At 33.7% G+C, this 21,049-nt stretch overlaps 3 protein-coding genes, 2 long non-coding RNA genes and 6 other non-coding genes across 15 annotated transcripts in view; 4 read left to right on the forward strand and 7 right to left on the reverse strand.

Annotated features, from left to right (window-relative positions):
• LOC111441850 overlaps window positions 1-2,575 on the forward strand; it is a 45,523-nt gene extending 42,948 nt beyond the window's left edge. For 2 of the 5 annotated variants that reach the window (XM_023079010.1, XM_023079043.1), the window contains exons 34-35: window positions 25-181; window positions 1,880-2,338. In XM_023079010.1, the coding sequence (XP_022934778.1) occupies window positions 25-181; window positions 1,880-2,044 (322 nt within the window). In that variant the 3' untranslated portion in view covers window positions 2,045-2,338. Of the gene's footprint in view, window positions 1-24; window positions 182-1,879; window positions 2,339-2,411 lie in introns of those variants that run through there. The other 3 variants (XM_023079025.1, XM_023079019.1, XM_023079034.1) reach the window with 3 other exon arrangements.
• A 2,357-nt stretch (window positions 2,576-4,932) lies between these two features.
• On the reverse strand, window positions 4,933-18,895 carry LOC111441888. The gene is made up of 3 exons (XR_002710244.1): window positions 18,885-18,895; window positions 7,092-7,102; window positions 4,933-5,018 (listed from the first exon to the last, which is right to left on the reverse strand). It is a non-coding gene; the product is annotated as an uncharacterized LOC111441888 (long non-coding RNA).
• Window positions 7,843-9,110, reverse strand: LOC111441881 (light-harvesting complex-like protein 3 isotype 2, chloroplastic). Its single transcript, XM_023079069.1, has 3 exons — window positions 8,686-9,110; window positions 8,390-8,527; window positions 7,843-8,291 (listed from the first exon to the last, which is right to left on the reverse strand). The coding sequence occupies exons 1-3, from the start codon at window positions 9,032-9,034 to the stop codon at window positions 8,068-8,070; spliced, it is 711 nt and encodes a 236-aa protein (XP_022934837.1). The 5' UTR covers window positions 9,035-9,110; the 3' UTR covers window positions 7,843-8,067.
• Window positions 9,983-13,739, forward strand: LOC111441877 (ATP-dependent Clp protease proteolytic subunit-related protein 4, chloroplastic). The gene is made up of 8 exons (XM_023079055.1): window positions 9,983-10,279; window positions 10,805-11,008; window positions 11,475-11,530; window positions 11,660-11,786; window positions 11,940-12,017; window positions 12,864-12,977; window positions 13,060-13,164; window positions 13,474-13,739. The coding sequence occupies exons 1-7, from the start codon at window positions 10,016-10,018 to the stop codon at window positions 13,129-13,131; spliced, it is 915 nt and encodes a 304-aa protein (XP_022934823.1). The 5' UTR covers window positions 9,983-10,015; the 3' UTR covers window positions 13,132-13,164; window positions 13,474-13,739.
• LOC111441893 overlaps window positions 14,793-21,049 on the forward strand; it is an 11,173-nt gene continuing 4,916 nt past the window's right edge. Inside the window, exon 1 of the long non-coding RNA XR_002710247.1 lies at window positions 14,793-14,805. This is a non-coding gene — a long non-coding RNA (uncharacterized LOC111441893). The remainder of the gene's footprint in view (window positions 14,806-21,049) is intronic.
• TRNAK-CUU lies at window positions 14,992-15,064 on the reverse strand. Its single transcript has one exon. It is a non-coding gene; the product is annotated as a tRNA-Lys (tRNA).
• TRNAK-CUU lies at window positions 15,259-15,331 on the reverse strand. Its single transcript has one exon. It is a non-coding gene; the product is annotated as a tRNA-Lys (tRNA).
• Window positions 15,593-15,665, reverse strand: TRNAK-CUU. Its single transcript has one exon. It is a non-coding gene; the product is annotated as a tRNA-Lys (tRNA).
• On the reverse strand, window positions 15,860-15,931 carry TRNAK-CUU. Its single transcript has one exon. It is a non-coding gene; the product is annotated as a tRNA-Lys (tRNA).
• TRNAK-CUU lies at window positions 18,665-18,737 on the reverse strand. The gene has a single exon. It is a non-coding gene; the product is annotated as a tRNA-Lys (tRNA).
• TRNAK-CUU lies at window positions 20,338-20,410 on the forward strand. Its single transcript has one exon. It is a non-coding gene; the product is annotated as a tRNA-Lys (tRNA).

Here is a 21,049-nt window from a genome sequence, read left to right on the forward strand (position 1 = left end):
ATATTTCTGTTTTGTCTCTTTCAGTGTTACAGCAGAGAAGTGGGTCCCGATTGTTGAAGTGCCAGTGAACAGCATGAAACTTTTCCTGGAGAAAAAGAAACGGGAAGGCTTCTCCATTTTGGGTTTGGAACAAACAGCTAACAGTGTTCCTCTTGACCAATTTGAATTTCCCAAAAAGACAGTAAGAGAAAATTCTTCCCGAGTTCTTATTATTTTTTTCCCTGATTTTTCAGTTGAAAAGTGATTGGGTCGGAAAAAAAAAAAAAAGAATCAAGAAAGAGTGAGAAACCACCATTCTGCGTGGCTGGTTCGATTTATTTAGCATGTGTTTGAGATCAATTAAGGTAGAACTAGGACTCTTTCAAAATTATCGTCTTGGATAAAATTGAGCGAGAAAAAGGATAAAGAATTATATAAAAAAAAATTTCCTATAATAATCTTTATCAATTCCCAAATCCCAGTTAAGTATGAACGTGTTCCTGAAGTGTATTTATTTAGAAAATTAGAACATGGACATAGCAAGGATATATATTCAACTATATCTTATTTAATTAAAGCCGATGGTTTTACATATTTGAATGTTCTTTCAGTAAAAAGTTCACATGCTAAATACAATATGAAGAATATGAAGAAGAGGATGGATGTAACAGCTTAAGCCCACCGCTAGTAGATATTGTCCTCTTCGGGCTTTTCCTTTTAGGCTTCCCCTCAAGGTTTTTAAAACGCGTCTACTAGGAAGAGGTTTCCACACCTTTAAAAGATGCTTCGTTCTCCTCCCCAACTGATGTGGGATCTCACAATCCATCCCCCTTCGGGGCTCAACGTCCTTGCTAGCATTCGTTCCCTTCTCCAATCGATGTGGGACCTCCCCCCCCAATCCACTCTCCTTTGGAGCCTAGTGTCCTTGCTAGTACACTACCTCGTGTCACCCCCTTCGGGGCTCAGCCTTCTTGCTGGCACATCGCCCGTTGTCTGGCTCTGATACCATTTGTAACAGTCTAAGCCCATCACTAACAGATATTATCCTATCTAAGCTTTCCCTTTTGGGCTTCCCCTTAAAGTTTTTAAAACGCGTCTGTTAGGGAGAGGTTTCCACACCTTTATAAAGGATACTCCGTTCTCCTCCACAATCGATGTGGGATCTCACAATTGGATATGCATCATGTTTCTGAAGATGAAAAAACTAATTGTCTTGAATTTGATAGAATAATGGTGATGTATTCAATTATGTGCAACCTAGGTCTTCTTATATAGGAGATAGACAACTACGCCATAAAGAAAGAATACAGACTAAATATAGATAACTAATATTTACACAATTATAAGATTAGAAATTCGAACACTCCCCCTCAACCTGGTTTAAAGATGGGTTCCATAACCAACTTTGTCAATCAATTTATTGAATTGCTTCTTTGGAAGCTCCTTAGTACATCAGTAGTTTGCTCGGTTGTTGGAAGATAAGGAATACATATTGCATCAACATCAATCTTTTCTTTAATAAAATGTTTGTCAACCTCAATAGTTTTGTTATAGAAACGACTAGGATTTACCTATGCTCTGATACCATCTTGAATTTGATAGAGAATAGTGATATTTATGTAAATATGTGCAACCCAGATGTTATTATAGGAGGAAGATCACTACAACATAAGGAAAGAAAAAAACAGCCAATGAAGACTAAAAAGATTGACAACTAATATAAATCATAAAATCTAGAACTTCGAACAAATTGTTTATTTCATTTTTGTGAAGTTGAAGACACTAGGTACATATTTATAATGCTGCAATGAACTAGGACAAGTGATGCATATTTATAATGCTGCTATGAATGCTTTATTCTTTAATAGTTACGCTTATAATTCCTCAATCACCCTGGTAGGTATTGGTCCTTGGACGTGAAAAGGAAGGTATACCCGTTGACATAATCCATATACTTGATGCATGTGTTGAGATTCCTCAATTAGGAGTTGTCAGATCTCTAAATGTTCATGTTAGCGGTGCCATTGCACTCTGGGAGTATACTCGACAACAAAGACACCACTGATTCATCATCATCTTTCTCATGGTATTGTATTATCAATTGCCTATGCCGGGAAGTTTCAAACATTAAGGTTTAAACAAATGAGTCATCATTTATATAAAAGAGTCATTGTTTTGTTGTCAAATTACATGTTCACCTGTACAATTTTGTAGGAGAACTAGTAGTTTTTAAGAATGATGATAGAGTTTGTGTTTATGTTTATGGTTCTTATAAAATAGCGAATAGTGGATTATTCCAAGGCATACACTAAGTGCATGTAAATTTCAATAGTCTTATCCTTCTAATTCTTTTATTATCTTAGCATTCTTGGTAGATCCGCTGCTTTGGTTCTGCTTTTGTCTCTTGTTTTTTGCCTGAAAACTCGTCAAAGCCTTGTGAGACCTTTGAATCAGGTTGCCGAAGCAAGAGGTAAATCTGGCACCCTTGGGCTTTGCACGAAGATTGACGAGCTATCAAAAAAGGAAAACTTTAATTCTTCGTCACAAACATGGTATAGATACCAGGCTATATCCTTCCAAAACAAGTTATATACAGGAGAAATGATTGGGTTTGATATCATCTCCTCATCTACAGTATTACAACACTGGTAACTATTTCAAGTTGTCATGTTTCTGACTTAAAATTATGGTCGAATGACCATGGAGATACTTACACATCCAAAACTTGACCACTTGAACAAATATTACTGCAATATGTCTATTCAAATTTGAGTTGTTCAGATGAATTTGGTGTACAGTTGGGTAACATTATTGTTGAAGAAAACTAAATTGATTATCATACTTTCTCACTAGGTGGGTTAGATTATTGTTGTGTGTGTTGAGGATTGTTGGGATTGTTGGAGTCTCGCATTGGCTAATTAAGGGGAAGATCATGGGTATATAATTAAGGGACACTCTCTCTATTTGTATAGATTCTCTATTATGTCATTGTGAAGGGTAGATGTTCCTATAAGTGGTATTAGAGCTATACCCTAACTTAGTTATGTCACTAGAATCCTCAAATGTTGAACAAACAAGCTCTGAATCTTGTAGGTGTAGTCACAGTGACTCAGGTGTCAAACAAAGAAGTTGCGAGTCTCGAAAGTGCAGTCATGGTGAAGATTCATGGTAGAGTTTTATTGGACTAACAATGTGCTCTAGTGAAGAGAAGTCGTCTAGAATAGTGTGTTGGATAGATAGATAACTGTTTAAGGGGAGACTCAATGTTGTACTTTGTTCAAGGGCTCCAAAGAAAAGGAGTCGTTAGGTGAGGCTCAATGGTGTACTTTGTTCGTGGGGGGATTAGTTAAGATTGTTTGAGTCTCGCATTAGCTAATAAAGGGAAATATCATGGTATATAAGTAAGGGATATTATCTTCATTGGTTTGAGATCTTTTGAAAAAACCAAAAGTAAAACCCCCGAGAGCTTATACTCAAAGTGGGCAGTATCATGTCACTGTGGAGGATCGTTGTTCCTACAATATGCCACTAGGTTGCTTGAACGGGAATTCTTGAGTTCTAAAAATAAGGAAGAGCATACATACAGGATTAATCGCCACGTTTCTTTGGATCGGTTGCTTGTTCGTCACAGAAATCGGCTCCGGAGTTGGAAGATATGGAGATGCAGGTGATTGTGCAGATTTTCGCAGGCGTTGAGAGTACTTAAGAAGTTCAGTTCTCCTATTGTATCCTTTATTAGCTATTTCTTTCTTCCACTGATTCCTCACTGTTTTGTTCACACCATCATCACGTTGGAATCGATTTACTGCTACTCTTGGTTCCTGCCTCTCTGTATACACACTCACCAACACTTTGTTCTCTCTTGAGACCTTTGCCTAAAATTCACAAACATCACCACACCACATGTCAGGACACAAACCTTGAGTTGCAGAGTAATAGAGATAAGAGAGAATTCACCATTTCAGTTGACAAGTTGACAGGTAGAGAGTTTGAGCTTGACGGAGATGGGATTATGAAGTATTCTAGAGCTTTGAAAGTGTCCGATAGGTGTTTGAAGTACTAAAAAATCTTAAACATTACTTATTTTATTAGTCGTAAAATTGGATTTTGTGTTTAATAGGACTACAAACTGTGATCGTATGATCGTGTATTTAGTAGATGCTTTCTTATAATCAATGATCTCTTCGTCACAAAATTGTATATATATCACCTTGTATGTATCACCTATCACTTTGTAAGTATCACTTAGTGTGTACAAAGTGATAATATACAATATTTTGGGGTGATACATACAAGGTGATGTACATAAGATGGTAAATTGTAATATTATCTTGCATTCTTCAACTTCAATTTGCTTTTCTTAATCGTTCGTTAGTTTCTTCATGCATTGAGACTGGTTGACGAAAAAATCAACACCTAAATCAAGAAGCCAACCAATTGATCTTGATAGAGGAAGAAATATTGTTTCCCATTCCCGAAAGATTGAATGACTGAATTGAATGAAAAAGTTAGGGGGATGTGACTAGTTGTCAAATTCTTCCTACTCAAAAAGTTGTATGTTATTTAAGTCGTGTTGTTGTATTTTGCTTATAGTTATATAACGTTACTTTCAAATCATCTTTCGTTCGTACTTTCAAACTCGTTTTAGAAAATTTCTCTGCCACTGTATTTTAAAACCTTATTTTCAAAATAGGGTCAAAAACTTGAGTCTTGCCTGTTCGTAGGTACAGCCACACGATAAATTGCCAAGAAAATTACGATTGTGACAAGATATCTCTCCACAAAAGATGTAAAGGACGGAAGAAGTGACGAAATTCAAAGCTAGTGTTGGAGCGTACTATAACACCTGCTTATTGATAATGCAATTAAGAGGAGTTACCACTGATATCAATAACAAACTGATATTGCTTACTTATCTAGCTGCTTATCCCCTACTAGACCCTTTGTGCTTCCGATGATTTCTCCTTACCTTAACTACTGAACCTGCCTCTCTCTGCCCTGACCCTGTATTCCCTGATTTGACAAATTAATAGGAAAAGCTGCAACTAAACCAATACAATCAAATCAGGAAGGAGCCGACAATCAATCATAAATTTCAAAATATTTCCATATACATTAAGTAAAATATTTAAAACCAGTACTATTGAAACTTAAAACAACAACCCATGTAAATTTTAAACAGCGAAAGCATAAATACACAAACAAACCCAGACATGGATTCCGTTAGCCTGCTGGTCTCGTCCTCAATTGGCATGCATCACTTATCTTTCCTAGTCTTTATCACTTATCTTTCCGGCTGTTTTTAAGTTTTATTCGCCATTAACTTCTAGTTTCTCTTAATAGGGTCGTCTATTTATTAATGAGGTATTTCAGCTACCTCCAGCTTAGGTTATTGGCTCTCTATACGCTTATCTAAAGTTTTCGGACTCGTTTGTAAGATTCACTCTTAGTCAAATACGGCCCGTCTACTAATTTTTTTGGTGACTTGTATACCAATAGTTAGGAGTACTCATTCTTCCTGATTTAGCATATACTAATAGTCAGGAGTATTCATTTTTCCCGACTTAGCACACAGCGCGTTGGTCAAGAACTCTGTGGGAATTAGTAGACTACAATACTCATATACATAACTCATGACTCAGCAATTTATAAGCATATCCTAGAGTTATAACCTTTCCATTAACATGCACAACATACTCACATCTATAATGCATGCTTTCATACATTTATAATGTTCAACATATAGAACATTCTAGTAATCATTTATAACATGCTTACTATTAGTTTTTTGGCCCTTAATCTCATATTAATTAATTTTAAATAATTAATTGATTGATGTTCGGATGATAACACACCTACTTTTAATTATTAACTATTTTCAGTATTTTAAACGGTCCAGAGTATGTTAGGAATAAGGACTTCAACGACTTTTCAATCACTCAAATCATAGCCAAAACGAAGAAATTACAATCGATATAACATATTCGACATGATGATGTGGCAGCTAAATCAAAATGAGGACAAATCAAATAATACGATGACACTTATCATTTTGGAATAGTGACAAAGTGTGGAGTTTTTCTTATTATTATATTTCTAAATAAAATTATTTATATATAATATAAATTTAAATCTAACCGTTATTTACATCGATTTTTATTATTACTATATTATATTATTATATTATTATATTTTAAAATTTGAGTGGTTACTCACGTCATTTTTATTATTATTATATTATTATATTTATAATAAATTTTGAATTTGTCATTTGACGGTTATTCACATCTATTTTTATTATTTTATATTATATTATTATTATTATTTATATTTAAAAATATATAATAAAAATAAATTGAGAAAATTTTGTTATTATTTACTTTTTAATTTCCACCTTCCATTCCTCTTTTAACCGTCAATATTATTTTTTATTTTTATTTTTTTTTTCCACTGTTCGTTCTCTATTTAAACTCATCAACTTCTCCCTATTTTCAATAACACAACTTCCATAATTCTTCCGTCTTTCAATTTTCTAAAGCCTCCCCGTTGCTTTCTTCAAACTTCCAATTTTATTTTTATTTATGAGATTTTTTTATTTTATTGTAAGAAAATAATTGTGAGTATTCTAAATTCTAAATTCAAATACTTGTATCAATTTGATCCTGCGTCGTGGAAAATATCGAGTTTGCTCTTGGACTCGTAAAAAGAGTGGTGGAGTGGTTGGGCTCTAATCCGTGAAAAGAGTCGAGAAAGTTTTTTATTTAAATTCTCAAGAGGCGCTTGTGGAGTGGAGTAGGTCGAGTTTGACCGAACCATTATAAAACTACAATGACATATTTTCTAACTCTTACTATTTAATTTTAAAATTATTATTGTCATACTGATCCAATACTTACCTCGGACAAGCAGTCAATATACAAATAGGCATTTGATAACATGGAAGCACATATTGTTATTTTTAAGCTTTTAAAAGGTAAAAAAATATGATTATATGTTGCAAAACAAGTTAAGAACTCAGTTTAAGATTCTCGATATGCTACTTACCTAGTTTCGAACTCCTTTTCCCTTGGGTGTACGCGTAATAGGATATTTCAACACAATTTCTCCCACACACACCTCCATCCTTTCTTTTCCCCCTTCAATCCTCCTGTCCATTCCTCCGTTCTCCATCCCTTCTCCATGGTAGCTTGTCGTCTTCTTCTTTTTTGTTTTTATTTTATTTTTTTCTTCTTATTTACTGATTTATAATAATAATAATAATAATTTCAAAAACACATTATACATCTTTTCTAACATCATTACATGTAATTTCAAAATGAGTGATTCTAGTCGAAAAAACAACATTGATTATACTTTTCTTTCGGTATTTTATTTTCTTTTTCTTTAAAAGCACTTATAAATCGTTTCAAGACATTATGAGTTGAAAATTGATGTACTACATCATCAATTTTAGCCTTTGAAGTTGAGAATCTAGAAGATAATTTTCATCTCTAAGTTTCAAACATTATCCAAATTCAAATTCTCAAATTTCATCCGGATCATGTCTTTCGAAGCACAAATAAAAAACAACAAATAAATAAATAAGCTTGAATGACCTTTTTGCATATGAAACAGTAGCTAGTGTTTGTCAAAGAAGATTGTAGGCAAACTTTCGGCTTTCTGAGTTTCAATCCACCGGGACAAGACGATGAGACCCTCAACTCGCATCAATTTATCAAATGCAAATCAAATCCTTTAATACACCTTCCTAGTTATTTATGGACATGTACCGGATGCTTGTTAAGTGAATTATACACGTCATATCCTAGTTATTTATTTACCATAATAAAGAACTTCGACAAAAAAAAAAAAAAATACAAAATAGAAAGTTTTGTGAACAACTTCTTAGAAATAACAAGTGTGAATCATTACCAAAAAGCTAAGCAAAACCCTTTTGTGTGTCCCCATTTGGTTTGTTTTGTTGTTTGGAAATGGAAATTGGACTAAAAACTTGGGTTTTCTTGGGCTATAAGAAAAGTGTTCGATTTCGAGCTACAAACAAAGGAATCTAAAGCGAAATTATAGATATAGATAATCAACTTCTTCAGCTTAATCCTCCCAAGTTGCTCGCCATTGCTTGTCATACAAGCTTGTCTCATCAATCAACTTCTTCAAAGTCTCAATATCTTCATTCTCTCTGATCAAAACAACTCCCACCACAGCCACAAACAGCAGAGTTTTGCAGAAGAAGTTGCCCATTTGACCCACTACCCCTACCCCACTCAAGCTATCAACAAAGTAAGCCATGAAGAACCCCACCATCGCTGCACGCCCTGCGCCCAAAACCCATCACATCATGATACCATATTCATATTCATGTTCAAATCGCTATCAACAAAGAACAACGTATGTATTAAACGTGTGTTTATACCATTGAGTGTCTCAGCTTCAGGGAGATGGTAGCGCTTAATCCAAGCCCACCATGGAATTATGGATGTCCCAAACACCACGGGATCCTCATTACTTGATGATTCTCGATTTTTTTCCACCCATTTTCTCCTCCTAGCCTCTGATCGAAAAACTCAATTCCAAAATCAAGAGATTACACCACAATTTGAACCTAATTTCAGTTATTCAATTGAAATCAAAATCAACAGAGAATCTAGGTTCTTAAGGAAGAGTTGCTTAATTTCTCATTTTCTCAGATCCAAAGAAGATTGAGATTACCGGAATCAATAACAGAATCCCAGTCGATACTTCCGTGTTTCCGGAACTGATTCAGATCCCAAGTTCCATTAATCCACTTAGCGTCTTCAAATTTGGTAACGACCTCCACTTCTTCAGCAGCCGCCATCGCGCCATTTGTTCCGGGGAGGCTCTCCTGCTCTTCCGTTACGGACTTAGCCGGCTCCGGTTCCGCAGCGGCTCTGATGGTGAAAAGAGAGGAAGAAGAAGGGCTTCTTCTGGTTCTGAGAGAAGAAAAAGGTATGGAGGAGAAGGAATTTCTGTGGCATAATGAAGAAGAGAGAGTGGAAAGATGGAAAGGAGGAGAAAACAAAGCCATGGAAGAAGACATTGTGACGCAGAACAGAGTACAGTGCGCCTCTCCTCAACCTTGGAGTTGTTATGGAAGACGAAACTCTGCACTTGTCACTCCCTTTATATATTACTCATCACTTGTCACTCTCCTAATATTTTAATTTTGTTTAAATTCTAATAGAAATAAATTAATTATTTTAAGGTTAAAAAGTAGATTTTTAAATTTTAAATATAATTTTATGGTTAATAACTCTTTAATATATATTTAAAAATAAAATAAAATTAACGGACCTAGTCTATTTGACACAAATTTAAAAGATCATAGAGTCGGGATCGGATCTGTGAGTTTGTTGAGTCTGTAAGTTAGGAAAGGGCAAAACTAAGTTGTAGTCATGTTCGTTGTCTCGACATATTCACCTCTCTCCTGATATCATTCCAGACTGAAAGAAAGAGAGCAGAGCCCCGACCCGACTTGTGAGTCCGTTGAGCCTGAAGTTGTAAGTTAACATATAAATTATTCTATCATGGGAAGAAAAACCATTATTGAGTTGTAGTCTTGTTGTTCACTGCCTCAACGTATTCACCTCTCTCTCCTAATATCGTTCCCACACTGAAAGAAAGAGGATAGAGCCCTGACTCGACTTGTGAGTCTGTTGAGCTTGAAGTTGTAATTTAACCTATAAAGTGTGGAGGATTGGTTAATTTAGTAGAAGATCACGGGCAGCTCATGTTTTTTATTTTTAAAATGATTAGAGCTGTAATTAATTATAAATTTAGAATTCCCTTACTAGAACATTATGGATATTAATAATATTAATTATAAACTTTTAAACACGAGAGATGCACAGTGATTTGGGCTGGGCCTATAATAATTGATTTAGAATGAAATGATTTGGGCTCGGCCCAACACCTTAGCTAAGCTTCAAAAGCCCACAAATCTTCCGTCTTCCAATTAACTTCTATCCTCGGCTTCTTCTGTCAGTCTCATTATCGCTCGGCTTCTCAAGGTTTTCCAGTCATGGAGGTCGCCACCACTGCCTCCACCTTCTCGCTTACTAAGCGAATATCGCCGTTAATTGCTTCTTCCCATCATCGAAAATCTACCCGAACCATGTCCTTTTCGCCCTCCTCTCTCAGAACCAAGCCACTTTCTACTAATTTTCTCATCCCATTCGTCGGAGGGAGTGTTTCCGGGGACTTTTCAGGCCTGAAGCTCCGGCCGTCCTCTCTTAATCCGGATTCTTTCCGTGGATCCAAGGGCAAGCGGGGCGTTGTTACTATGGTAAGTGCCTGAACATTACTGTTCTTCCGGTGCCATTGGTTGTTCTTTTAATAACTTTGGTTCACAATTGTAGTTTATGAGTCCTCTTCTGGCGAAAATTGCGCATATTGGGTTGAACTTTTGTTGCTTGTTTGTTATTTTACTACTTTGGTTCACTAAATTGTAGTTTACGAGTCCTCTTTTGGAGGATTTGTGCGATGCTTTGTGAAAAGTAGGGCAGAGATTGAAGATGTTTTACTTAGATGGGTGTGCTTGAATACTAATAAACGAAGCTCTCAATTTCAAATAGGTGAGTAGATTATATTGGAGTCTAGAAGATAGATTCAATTGGGAAAACTTTTGCGACTTCAACTACCTATCAATGTATATGTTGGCTTGAAAGAACCGACTCTGTTCTAAATTTAAACGATGAACAATGATTCTTAACTGTTAATGGCCTCCCCTAAACTCTAAAATGTTCTGTTCGGATCCATTCTCCATTCCTGCTTGTTTCTTGTGTCTTATCTACCTAATTTCTTTGAATAGGTTATTCCATTTTCAAGGGGAAGTGCATGGGAGCAACCTCCTCCAGATTTGGCATCTTATTTATACAAGAATCGAATTGTTTACTTGGGCATGTCTCTTGTCCCTTCTGTCACGGAGTTGATACTTGCTGAATTTCTTTACCTTCAGTATGAGGATGAAGAAAAGCCTATATATCTCTACATTAACTCCACAGGAACAACAAAGGTTAACCATGCTTTAAATTTTATGCAGATTAGCTTTGTTTGGATGTCTCATTTTCTCTAGCTTGAATTTTATGACCTTGGTTTTTTTTCTTTTTTCTTTTTTCATTTTTAATGGTCGTGATGAAGCAACTGGCACAAGCTTGTGTTGAGTTAATTACTTGCGCTAGTCGTTTATAGTGATGAGACAACATGAGGAGCAGGGAAAGTTGTATTCAATTTACAGTTGCTGTTCTAATAGGAAAGCAGTGCTTCAGTTTTTTTTTCTTGACAAAAAACAACACGCACAATGATGTGCTTTGATCTTTCATCCTCCCCTTCCTGTTTTCAACGGTCTTATAAAAAATGCAGCTTACCTTTTATTAAAGAAAATGTTTGTCATCTTTAACTTGCGTGCACGAAAATGATTATTAACCTTGTTTCCTTTTCCATGTGATAGTAGATCATAATGAAATGCTTGTATTTTTCAGGGTGGTGAGAAATTGGGCTATGAGACTGAAGCATTTGCAGTATATGATGTTATGAGGTTGTGATGTGAATCTTTATATATAATTGGTCTGCTTTACGGTTATTTAGAATCTCATTATTGCGCATTCAAGACTTTTTGAGGACCTAATGAAATATGTTTAATCTCCATCACTATTTTCCACTGCAGGTATATTAAGCCTCCTATATTCACATTATGCGTTGGTAATGCTTGGGGAGAAGCATCACTTCTTTTGTCAGCTGGTGCTAAGGGAAACCGTTCTGCATTGCCCTCATCGACAATAATGATGAAGCAGGTATTCTATATCAGAAACTGATGTCTTTGTTTTGTTTTCTCCCCTTATTCTTCTATTCATTTCCTACCTTCACAAAGGTGTTTTGCATTAAAGCTGATGTTTTGATATACTTCTGTGCAGTTCTAATCCTTTTTACCCTCTTTCAATCTGCAGCCAATTGCAAGGTTTCAGGGTCAAGCAACAGACGTTGAGCTTGCTAGAAAAGAAATACGAAATGTGAAGGTAGAGCTGGTAAGATCATGGCTCAAACTTGTATACTGGATTTCCTTCTCTTCATTGTCATACTCTATTTTTGTCCTCGTGAAATGTGCAGTATGGATGTGCATTTGTTATTGTAGAATCGGGTTCTCAATTGGCCGTTATTATTATTATTATTATTCTTTGGTTAAGAAACCAAAATCGTGTACAAAATAAGGACAAAGATTATAGAAAGGGGAAGGACTTGGAGGCATCTTCCGAGCTCAAATTAGGATTTACAGGAAGTCCACCTATTTAGATTACAAAGAAGGGCTAGTGACAAAAATGCCTATCAAAAGAGGCATGAAGAAGTGGCTAAAAAGTTAGTTCTAGGCACTGGCAACAACATAAAGGAAGGGGTCCATGTAGCTGTTAGCGCCTGCCCCTTCTTAGTCAATGGGGCAGTAAGTTCGGCTTCCACTAGAAAATAAAGAATCCACTTTAGATAACCACGCATCCGCTAGGCAGCGTGTGGAATAGCCGAGAGCAAACCTTTTTGGATATATAATCCAAGTCGAAAGTGGAGTTACGCCCCCTTCTTAGTCTATGGGGCAGAAGGTTTGGCATCCACTAGAAAAGAGAGAATCCACTTCAGATAACCACATCTCAGGTAGGCAGCATGTGGAATAGCAGAGAGCGGACCTTTTTAGATATATAATCCAAGTTGAGAGTGGAGTTACAGAAACAGTCGTCCAATGAAAAACAACTTCTATTTGTGTTATAGGGTTGTTTCTGGAAAGTTGAGAAGTTACATTGTTCCCTCTAAACAACATTGTTCCCTCTAAACAAGTGTAGGTAAATGAACTTACAGTTCTTTACATTTTAACATTGATATTGAAGGTTAAGCTTTATGCGAAGCATATCGGAAAGTCGCCTGAGGAGATCGAAGCTGATATTAGGCGGCCAAAATATTTTAGTCCCAGCGAAGCAGTTGAATATGGTATCATAGATAAGGTACCTGAACTGCACAGTGGTTACTAATTCATCATATGTTATTGAGATTCGTTTTAAATTGCATATCATTGACTTTCACCAGGTGATATACAATGAAAGAAGCACCGAAGACCGGGGGGTTGTATCTGACCTGAAAAAAGCGCAATTGATTTAGAAAAATGGATTGCTCATTACAAGGAATACCAAGGTAATAAAGTTCAATTACAAATCATAGAGAGATATTCCAGAAATTGCCTTGATTCATGATTATGCATTGCTTATTATGCTTGCCACGAGACTGTCATTTGGAGCCATGATCACCGAGGTTATTAACTCTTGTTTAAGCACTTAGAAAGACGTTCCAAAACCGCGTCCTTGCGTCCTTATAAGCCAAGCTAAACCAGTTAAAGGACATAAACAACCACCCTTCCCTGTTCTTGTTTTCTGTTGTAAAAATTATAAAAATCTTCATCTGGGAGATTCAAAGTAATCTAATAGTTTGTTCCTACTGTCTCAGATTGAAGTTTGGACAAATAGTGGAATCTGAGAAGTGAACTGAAATCTGGAATCCTGAATTTGTTGCGCTGCGGAAGTTTCTGAATTATAATACTTCTGTAGAACAATGCTACAAAAAGGAAAACTGATGAGCATTTACTGATGTTGCTCAATCTTCAACCAAGAAATTCTTACCTTTTATTTGCCAATCTGTTGAATCTTAAAGATTTGGTAATGTGCAGTGCAAATTCTTCCATCTTTCTCGTATTGAGGAAACATGCTTTCGAAGCTTCATTTGCATTGACTGAATTTAATTGATGTGCGAATAAGAATTAGTAAAATAAATGTCTGTCATTAAGTTTCATGAAGTGGAACGCAGTATTTATGGTTTATTTTATTTTTTATAATTATTGTATTCCACTTTAAAATTGAATACACACACACACATATATATATATAGATACATATATATACATACATACAGATAAATATATATATATATAAATGAATATGTAAACATTAATTAAATTTTTAATATCAATTGTACTATATTGATGAGGGATCTGGAATCAAAAAGGGGAGAAATTATCTTTATTGTTTTTAGTACTTTATTTAGATTTTATTATTGTATCAATTTTTTTTTTTTTGAATTTATTAGAATATTTTATATATTTTTAATACAAATTATAGTAAAAATAAGAAAATTTCATTAAAAATGATTATTTTTATCTCGCCTCAATTCCTATAAAATAAATGGAGAATTTTGTGGAGATGAAAAATTCATCTATGTGCGGAGATGAAAAACTCATCTATGTGCATGAAATTTATCCGTTTTGAACCACTTTTAGGACTTTCGACTTTGCAATATTTTTCACTTCAATATATATTTACTTCTAGTTAACATTTTAGAAATATTTTTTTTTCTTTTTTGGAGTGTTATTTTATTTATATACTTGAGAACTATCATCCCAAACTCTTTCTTTGTTTGGAGACTCTTTTTAAGGAGGTTTTTTTTTTTTTTTTTTTTTTTTTTTTTTTTTTTTTTTTTTTTTTTTTTTTTTTTTTTTTTTTTTTTTTTTTTTTTGGATGGGTTGTTTTTTTAATGCATTGAGAGCGGTACGACTTAAAAACTGGAGTTGGCAATTTGAATATTCTCAATTTTTAGGTTTAAAATAGGGTCTATAAGTATTTGGTAACGAATCTAAGTCGGTCTAGAATTCTAGAAAGTCAAGTCGATTCAATCTATTTATATGATGTGGCATATATTGTTGTTAGTACGTGCGTAGTAGTTATCATGTATCTTCTTCCTAAAGTTAGTAGTTTAGGATTTTAATTGACTTCACTTGAAAAACGTGTTCGAGGACTAAATCATATAATAAATAATAATATTTTTTTAAAAACAAAAATAAGAAAAGAAAATAAGTTTTTCTATTTTTTGCCTAAATGTATCCCTACTTAGAATAATGAAATAAATGTACAAAAATACCAAATCGAAATTTGAAAAAAAAAAGAAAATAGTCTTGAACAAATAAAATGGAATCGCCCACCGTGGGGTTCGAACCCACGACCACAAGGTTAAGAGCCTTGCGCTCTACCAACTGAGCTAGACGGGCTTGTTGTAAATTATAAAATTAAAAAATATAAAATAACATAAATAAATTAAAAAATATGACATATTTTTAACATTTTAAATAAATTTTGATAAGTAAAATGGTGCTGTTAAGAACCAATTTTTTTTGTAACATAATATTTTTTAAAAAATAAAATAAGAATAATTAAGTAAAATCTAAATAGTGAAAAACAAAATCGCCCACCGTGGGGCTCGAACCCACGACCACAAGGTTAAGAGCCTTGCGCTCTACCAACTGAGCTAGACGGGCTTGTTGTAAATTATAAAATTAAAAAATATAAAATAACATAAATAAATTAAAAAATATGACATATTTTTAGTTGTAAATTATAAAATTAAAAAATATAAAATAACATAAATAAATTAAAAAATATGACATATTTTTAACATTTTAAATAAATTTTGATAAGTAAAATGGTGCTGTTAAGAACCAATTTTTTTTGTAACATAATATTTTTTAAAAAATAAAATAAGAATAATTAAGTAAAATCTAAATAGTGAAAAACAAAATCGCCCACCGTGGGGCTTGAACCCACGACCACAAGGTTAAGAGCCTTGCGCTCTACCAACTGAGCTAGACGGGCTTGTTGTAAATTATAAAATTAAAAAATATAAAATAACATAAATAAATTAAAAAATATGACATATTTTTAACATTTTAAATAAATTTTGATAAGTAAAATGGTGCTGTTAAGAACCAATTTTTTTTGTAACATAATATTTTTTAAAAAATAAAATAAGAATAATTAAGTAAAATCTAAATAGTGAAAAACAAAATCGCCCACCGTGGGGTTGAACCCACGACCACAAGGTTAAGAGCCTTGCGCTCTACCAACTGAGCTGGACGGGCTTGTTGATAAAGTTAAACAAATTAGAAATTTAATTTGTTTTATTGTACTTATGCTATTTTCTTCTTAATTTTTTTAACAATTGATAGTTTATATATCGGTTAATTTAAATAAATGATACACTGAATGATATCAAATGAAGAAAAATAAAAATACTATTGTGCAAGTAAGTGTATATCATATCAAATAGTGTTATCAGATACTGCACTTAATTTTATCCATATACTATACACGCTATAAGTTACTATTTGAATATGATTCTCTCATATGTCAACTACATGTCGTTTAAGATTACATTAGTAACTTAAATTTTTATACAATGATAATATTAAATGGTATATAAAATAATCAAAAGTATTATTAAAAATTAAATAATTATATTCCAAAAATTTAAAGATTTTCTTATGCCTCGAAGGTTGTTGGTGAAATTGGTATCACAACTCGATTTTTAGGCTGATGCTAAAGACATTAAAATATGGTAAAAAATTTTACGTTTAAAACGGTAACCAAAGACGGTGGGTGTAACAACCCTAGATTTCTACTCAATCTAAAGTTGCTACTGTATACATAATTATCATTTTATGCGGAAATAATCATTTAAAATTTTATTATAAAATAAAATAAAGTAGAAATGTCTTATACTAACCTATGCGCTACAAATTTAAATGCATAGTAACTTATACTAACCTATAGTTTACGAAATTAAATGCAAACTACCTTATGCATGTGTTATGGTCTCCTAAGTTGCGATGTCAATGTCAACCGTACATGGGAGCCTTGCCTTTACCTGGAAAATAAGAATAACACATATCTTGAGTATTTTAAGAAATACTCTAAGTGATCTCGCTATTGGGGTTAGATGCAAGCACATACAATCATGAGAGAGACTTATCATTTCAGTCTATATTTCCTTGGACAACTATTCTAAGCGTGTAATTGGATGTATATTTACTATTCTAGACATGGCTCATACGTGCGAGTATGAATCCACCAGTCGATTCATACACCTCCTAGGCCCCTTTCTTGATTGGGATAGCATTCTCTAGAGTTGTTGTCAGACGCCCGGTAGGAATAGTGATTGTCGCAGCATTACGATAAACATAATGATCGTTATTATGCCTCGTAACGCACGTGTTCATACCATCATAAAAAGATGGTATTCCCAGATGCATGAGGTCCCAACATTTTTATTCGTTATCATGCAAAATAACCCCTTATGTTTTTCTTTATATCATATCATTCTTATCATAACCTTCCATACATATATCAGGGTAGTGCATCATGCCGAAACGTCATGTCACATATCATTCATAACATATATCTCATCATGTCAAACATGTGTCATGTCATAAACATATCGTGTCTTCCAACATAACATATCATAAATCATGTCGCAATATGCGTAGTATCGTCAATCATATTATATCATAACATATATTATATCATCCACATATTATATCACGAACATGTCATCAAGCGTATCATATCATTCACAAATCATATACTAAACATATCATTTCATAACCTTTCACATATAACAAGCATATGAAACGTGCAAATCTACGGGGCACATGTCATCATACATGATACAATTTCTAACCGAACCGATAGTAAGGCCACTTACTTGGTTGACCTTGGCTGATGCTCTCCCTAAAATAATTGCTTGAGCTCGTCCTTCGAATTTTATTCTAAGTGTTGCTGAGATGTTTTCGTTAGGAAATTTGCTCAATTCTCTTAATAACCCTAATTTTCTAATCAAATTTACCTTGAATTGAGAACTTTAGCATTCTAATGACCTTAATCACCTACGATAAGGTTGAAATCAGTTTCGGAGCGGTCAAAAAGGTGGAAAAGGGTGAAATTTCCATAAACTGAGTTGAGAAGCTACGTTTTGAGTCGAGAAGCCACGTCGAGCTAAGTCAAGCCAATTGAGCCTAAGAAGTCGCTAGTTGCAGGTGCGACACGTGGCATAGGGAGGCATGTTTTTACTTTCCACTTTAAAATGACTTCACTGTGAATTTGGTAACAAACTCGAATCAGACTTGCTTGAAGCACAAATTGCGTCTGGAGTTGACTCGATAGATATAGAAAGACGATAAAAAAAACTGCAGAACAAAACAAGAAATATTTAAAATATAATATGCACTTACATTTAAATCATATCAAAATAGAGTTCATACATAAGTAGTATTAAACAAAAAATAAATAAATAAATAAAATAAGGAACATACACAAAAACATTAAAACAAAAAGGAAGTTGGAGGTTACGGTAAGACTTGTCTATGACACTTGCTACAGAGTCCACTCTCGTCCTTAACTAACTTCTTGTACCTAAAAAACATAAGAAACATGGAGTGAGAACAAAGACTCAATAATTGCAGGCTCTTAATCGCATCCTTAAGGTATGTTAAAGTACCATGTTTATTCTTTGTCATGTTTTTGTCCTTGTCCTTATTTCTTATTCTCGAGACTTTTGGTTCTTGTTTCAATCTGGTACCTAAAAAACTTTATGTTTTGGAAAATTTAGACTTGAGTATTTCATAAGGCAGTCTCTTGATTTTTTAAAAATAAAGAGCTTACATAGGGATCATCTTAATTTAGGGAATCTCTGAGTTACTTAAAGCACTTTGAACTCGAGTTAGGATAGTCTCTTGGTTGCTTAAAAATGAAGGACTATCTTAAAACAATTGCTTAAAAATGAAGGACTATCTTAAAACAAATAAATAAAATAAACTCACCCACCGTGGGGCTCGAACCCACGACCACAAAGTTAAGAGCCTTGCGCTCTACCAACTGAGCTAGACGGGTTTGTTCAAAATATTTAAAATAAATTTTAAAGAGACATTAAATTAATATTAAAAATGACATAAAAATGGAATGAGAGGGCCTCCTTAGAGTAGCAAGAATAAATATAAAATATTCAATAAGCACCTGGTTGCAGGCTCTGATGAAAACTTCTCATGGAGGAATCACTACTCACTATAAGTAGTGACCTTATAATCTTCCTGTATCTCCATACGTGCCTGCTATTAAGCTCTAGCTGGAAGCTCCCCAAACGGCACCCAACAATCTCTCTATTTCCATGTCATTCTAGGTTAGAATAGAGCAAGACAGACTTCACTCTAAACACAATCGAAGTTCCCCTTGTAGTATACTTTATGTGTCACGGGCACTAAGTGGGTGACTTCACAATCCTATATACCAAGTCGACCCTAGCATGTTGAGGTAAGTACATAATTAGGGATTGCACCCTAATCATCCCATTGTGGAAGCAGTCAACTTAAAACAATCATTACGGACGAAGGAAAAGTAAAACATATGCTAAGGCTGGCTAATAGGTCATACGTATCATCGAGGAACATAGCATCTAATCCATACATCAATCAACACATACATAGGTATTCACACCTCCTAACATGCTTCTAGTGATATAAACGATATTAAATCATAAATCATGCATATATGCACATTATACACACATATCGAGTAAGGTACAATCAACCATAACATGAATCAATCAAAGTCACCTTTTGCATTGCGAAAGTCCTAAAATGTACAATCGAGCTAAACCGTCATTAAATCATGAATTCTAGGCTTAACTATCTATTTCATGCTCAATTCATCTTTAAACCGTGCTAATTATTCGTATGTATCTCTAGTTGATTCAACGAGTATTTCGTAAAAATCTAAATGGTATCTTATTTGGTCGGCTGACTTCTCGAAATTAGTAGATCTACAATTCAAGAACACGATCAGATAAGTTTAAAAAATCTTCATAAAGAAAAGGGAAATATATATGGTCAATCAAATTTATGGAAAAAAAAAATTTATTAAAATAGATTATTTACTTCTTAATCAAAATTGTGTAGAAAAATTTTAAATTCCAAAGAGAGCGATCAATACCACTTCCTTCCTTTTATGAGTTGTCGCAACCGAAGTGTGTTTAAAACTAATAGTCTAAACGGACATTGAACTGCTTGGTGATATTACTTTGTGTGCATGATATAATTTTGTGGTAATTAGGTATTTGTGTGCATGAAATTGTAGGGCCGCCTTGTGATTTTAACTTGTAGTAACTAGTTATCTATATGCATTTGAGTTGACCAATTTTAAATGATTTTTAGGTCCTTCGACCGTATGAGTACTGGCTTGGAACTGTAGAAAAATTTTAAGTTTGTTTTGTAGATAAATATAGGTTTGATATCATTAAGCTCGGAGACATTTAAACAATGAATTGTTGAAAAAAATAAAAAGGAAAATGAAATTGGACATAAGTAGTACACGACATTTGCTAGTCATGATATTTGGTTCGTGATCAATGTAAATCATAAAACGAGAGATGAAACCTACTTATAATTTAATGATAGATATTTATCACATATAAATATTTGTTGAATATTAACAACAAGCCCGTCTAGCTCAGTTGGTAGAGCGCAAGGCTCTTAACCTTGTGGTCGTGGGTTCGAGCCCCACGGTGGGCGATATTTTTCTTGTTTTATTTTAATTTTTTAAAGAATATTAGTAGAAAAAAGTTTCATATTCCCTAATTTAGGGAATAATCATGGATTTACAAGCAAAAAAATACATTGGTACGAGGCTTTTTGTGTAAGCCCAAAACATAACTATAAGAGTTTACATTCAAAGTGGACAATATCATACTATTTTAGAGTGTCGTCCCTTAGATTAGCATATCAAAGGTGTAGCAAAAAATAACTAAAGTGTCGAATAAAGGGTGTACTTTGTTAGCTCTCTCTCACGCGTTAATATCATTGCTTGTTTCTTTCATCTCTACCTACTATCGAGCCATATGCCTAAATATATGTTTTTCTAACGTAACTTTATAACACATTAGCTAACATTTATACTCTAAATATAAGTTCGTGAACTCAATATCATATAATAAATGTTTATCATATGCTACTTTTATCATTTACCAAGAGTAAGGTATAATCGTAAAAACAAAACATAAATTATTAAATTATAATGATAGATTAAAAAAAATACTTAACATTAATAACTAAAACATATGTTTAACATTTCAAGGTAATTATTTAAAAATAATAAGGGTACTAACCACAAAAAAAAAAAAAAAAAAAAAAAAAAAAAAAAAAAAAAAAAAA

Source organism: Cucurbita moschata, unplaced genomic scaffold (genome assembly GCF_002738365.1).
Source record: "Cucurbita moschata cultivar Rifu unplaced genomic scaffold, Cmos_1.0 Cmo_Scf00001, whole genome shotgun sequence".
Taxonomy (NCBI): Eukaryota; Viridiplantae; Streptophyta; class Magnoliopsida; order Cucurbitales; family Cucurbitaceae; genus Cucurbita; species Cucurbita moschata.

Excerpts from the sequence above, each read along its gene's own strand:
- LOC111441881 (XM_023079069.1), bottom strand. The coding sequence starts at position 9,034 with ATGTCTTCTTCCATGGCTTTGTTTTCTCCTCCTTTCCATCTTTCCACT. Across the intron at positions 8,528-8,685 it reads GGATTCTGTTATTGATTCCG|AGGCTAGGAGGAGAAAATGG; the intron begins GTAATCTCAATC and ends TTTTTCGATCAG. Across the intron at positions 8,292-8,389 it reads TGAAGCTGAGACACTCAATG|GGCGTGCAGCGATGGTGGGG; the intron begins GTATAAACACAC and ends TTTTGGGCGCAG.
- LOC111441877 (XM_023079055.1), top strand. The coding sequence starts at position 10,016 with ATGGAGGTCGCCACCACTGCCTCCACCTTCTCGCTTACTAAGCGAATA. Across the intron at positions 11,009-11,474 it reads ACTCCACAGGAACAACAAAG|GGTGGTGAGAAATTGGGCTA; the intron begins GTTAACCATGCT and ends TGTATTTTTCAG. Across the intron at positions 11,531-11,659 it reads GCAGTATATGATGTTATGAG|GTATATTAAGCCTCCTATAT; the intron begins GTTGTGATGTGA and ends TTTCCACTGCAG.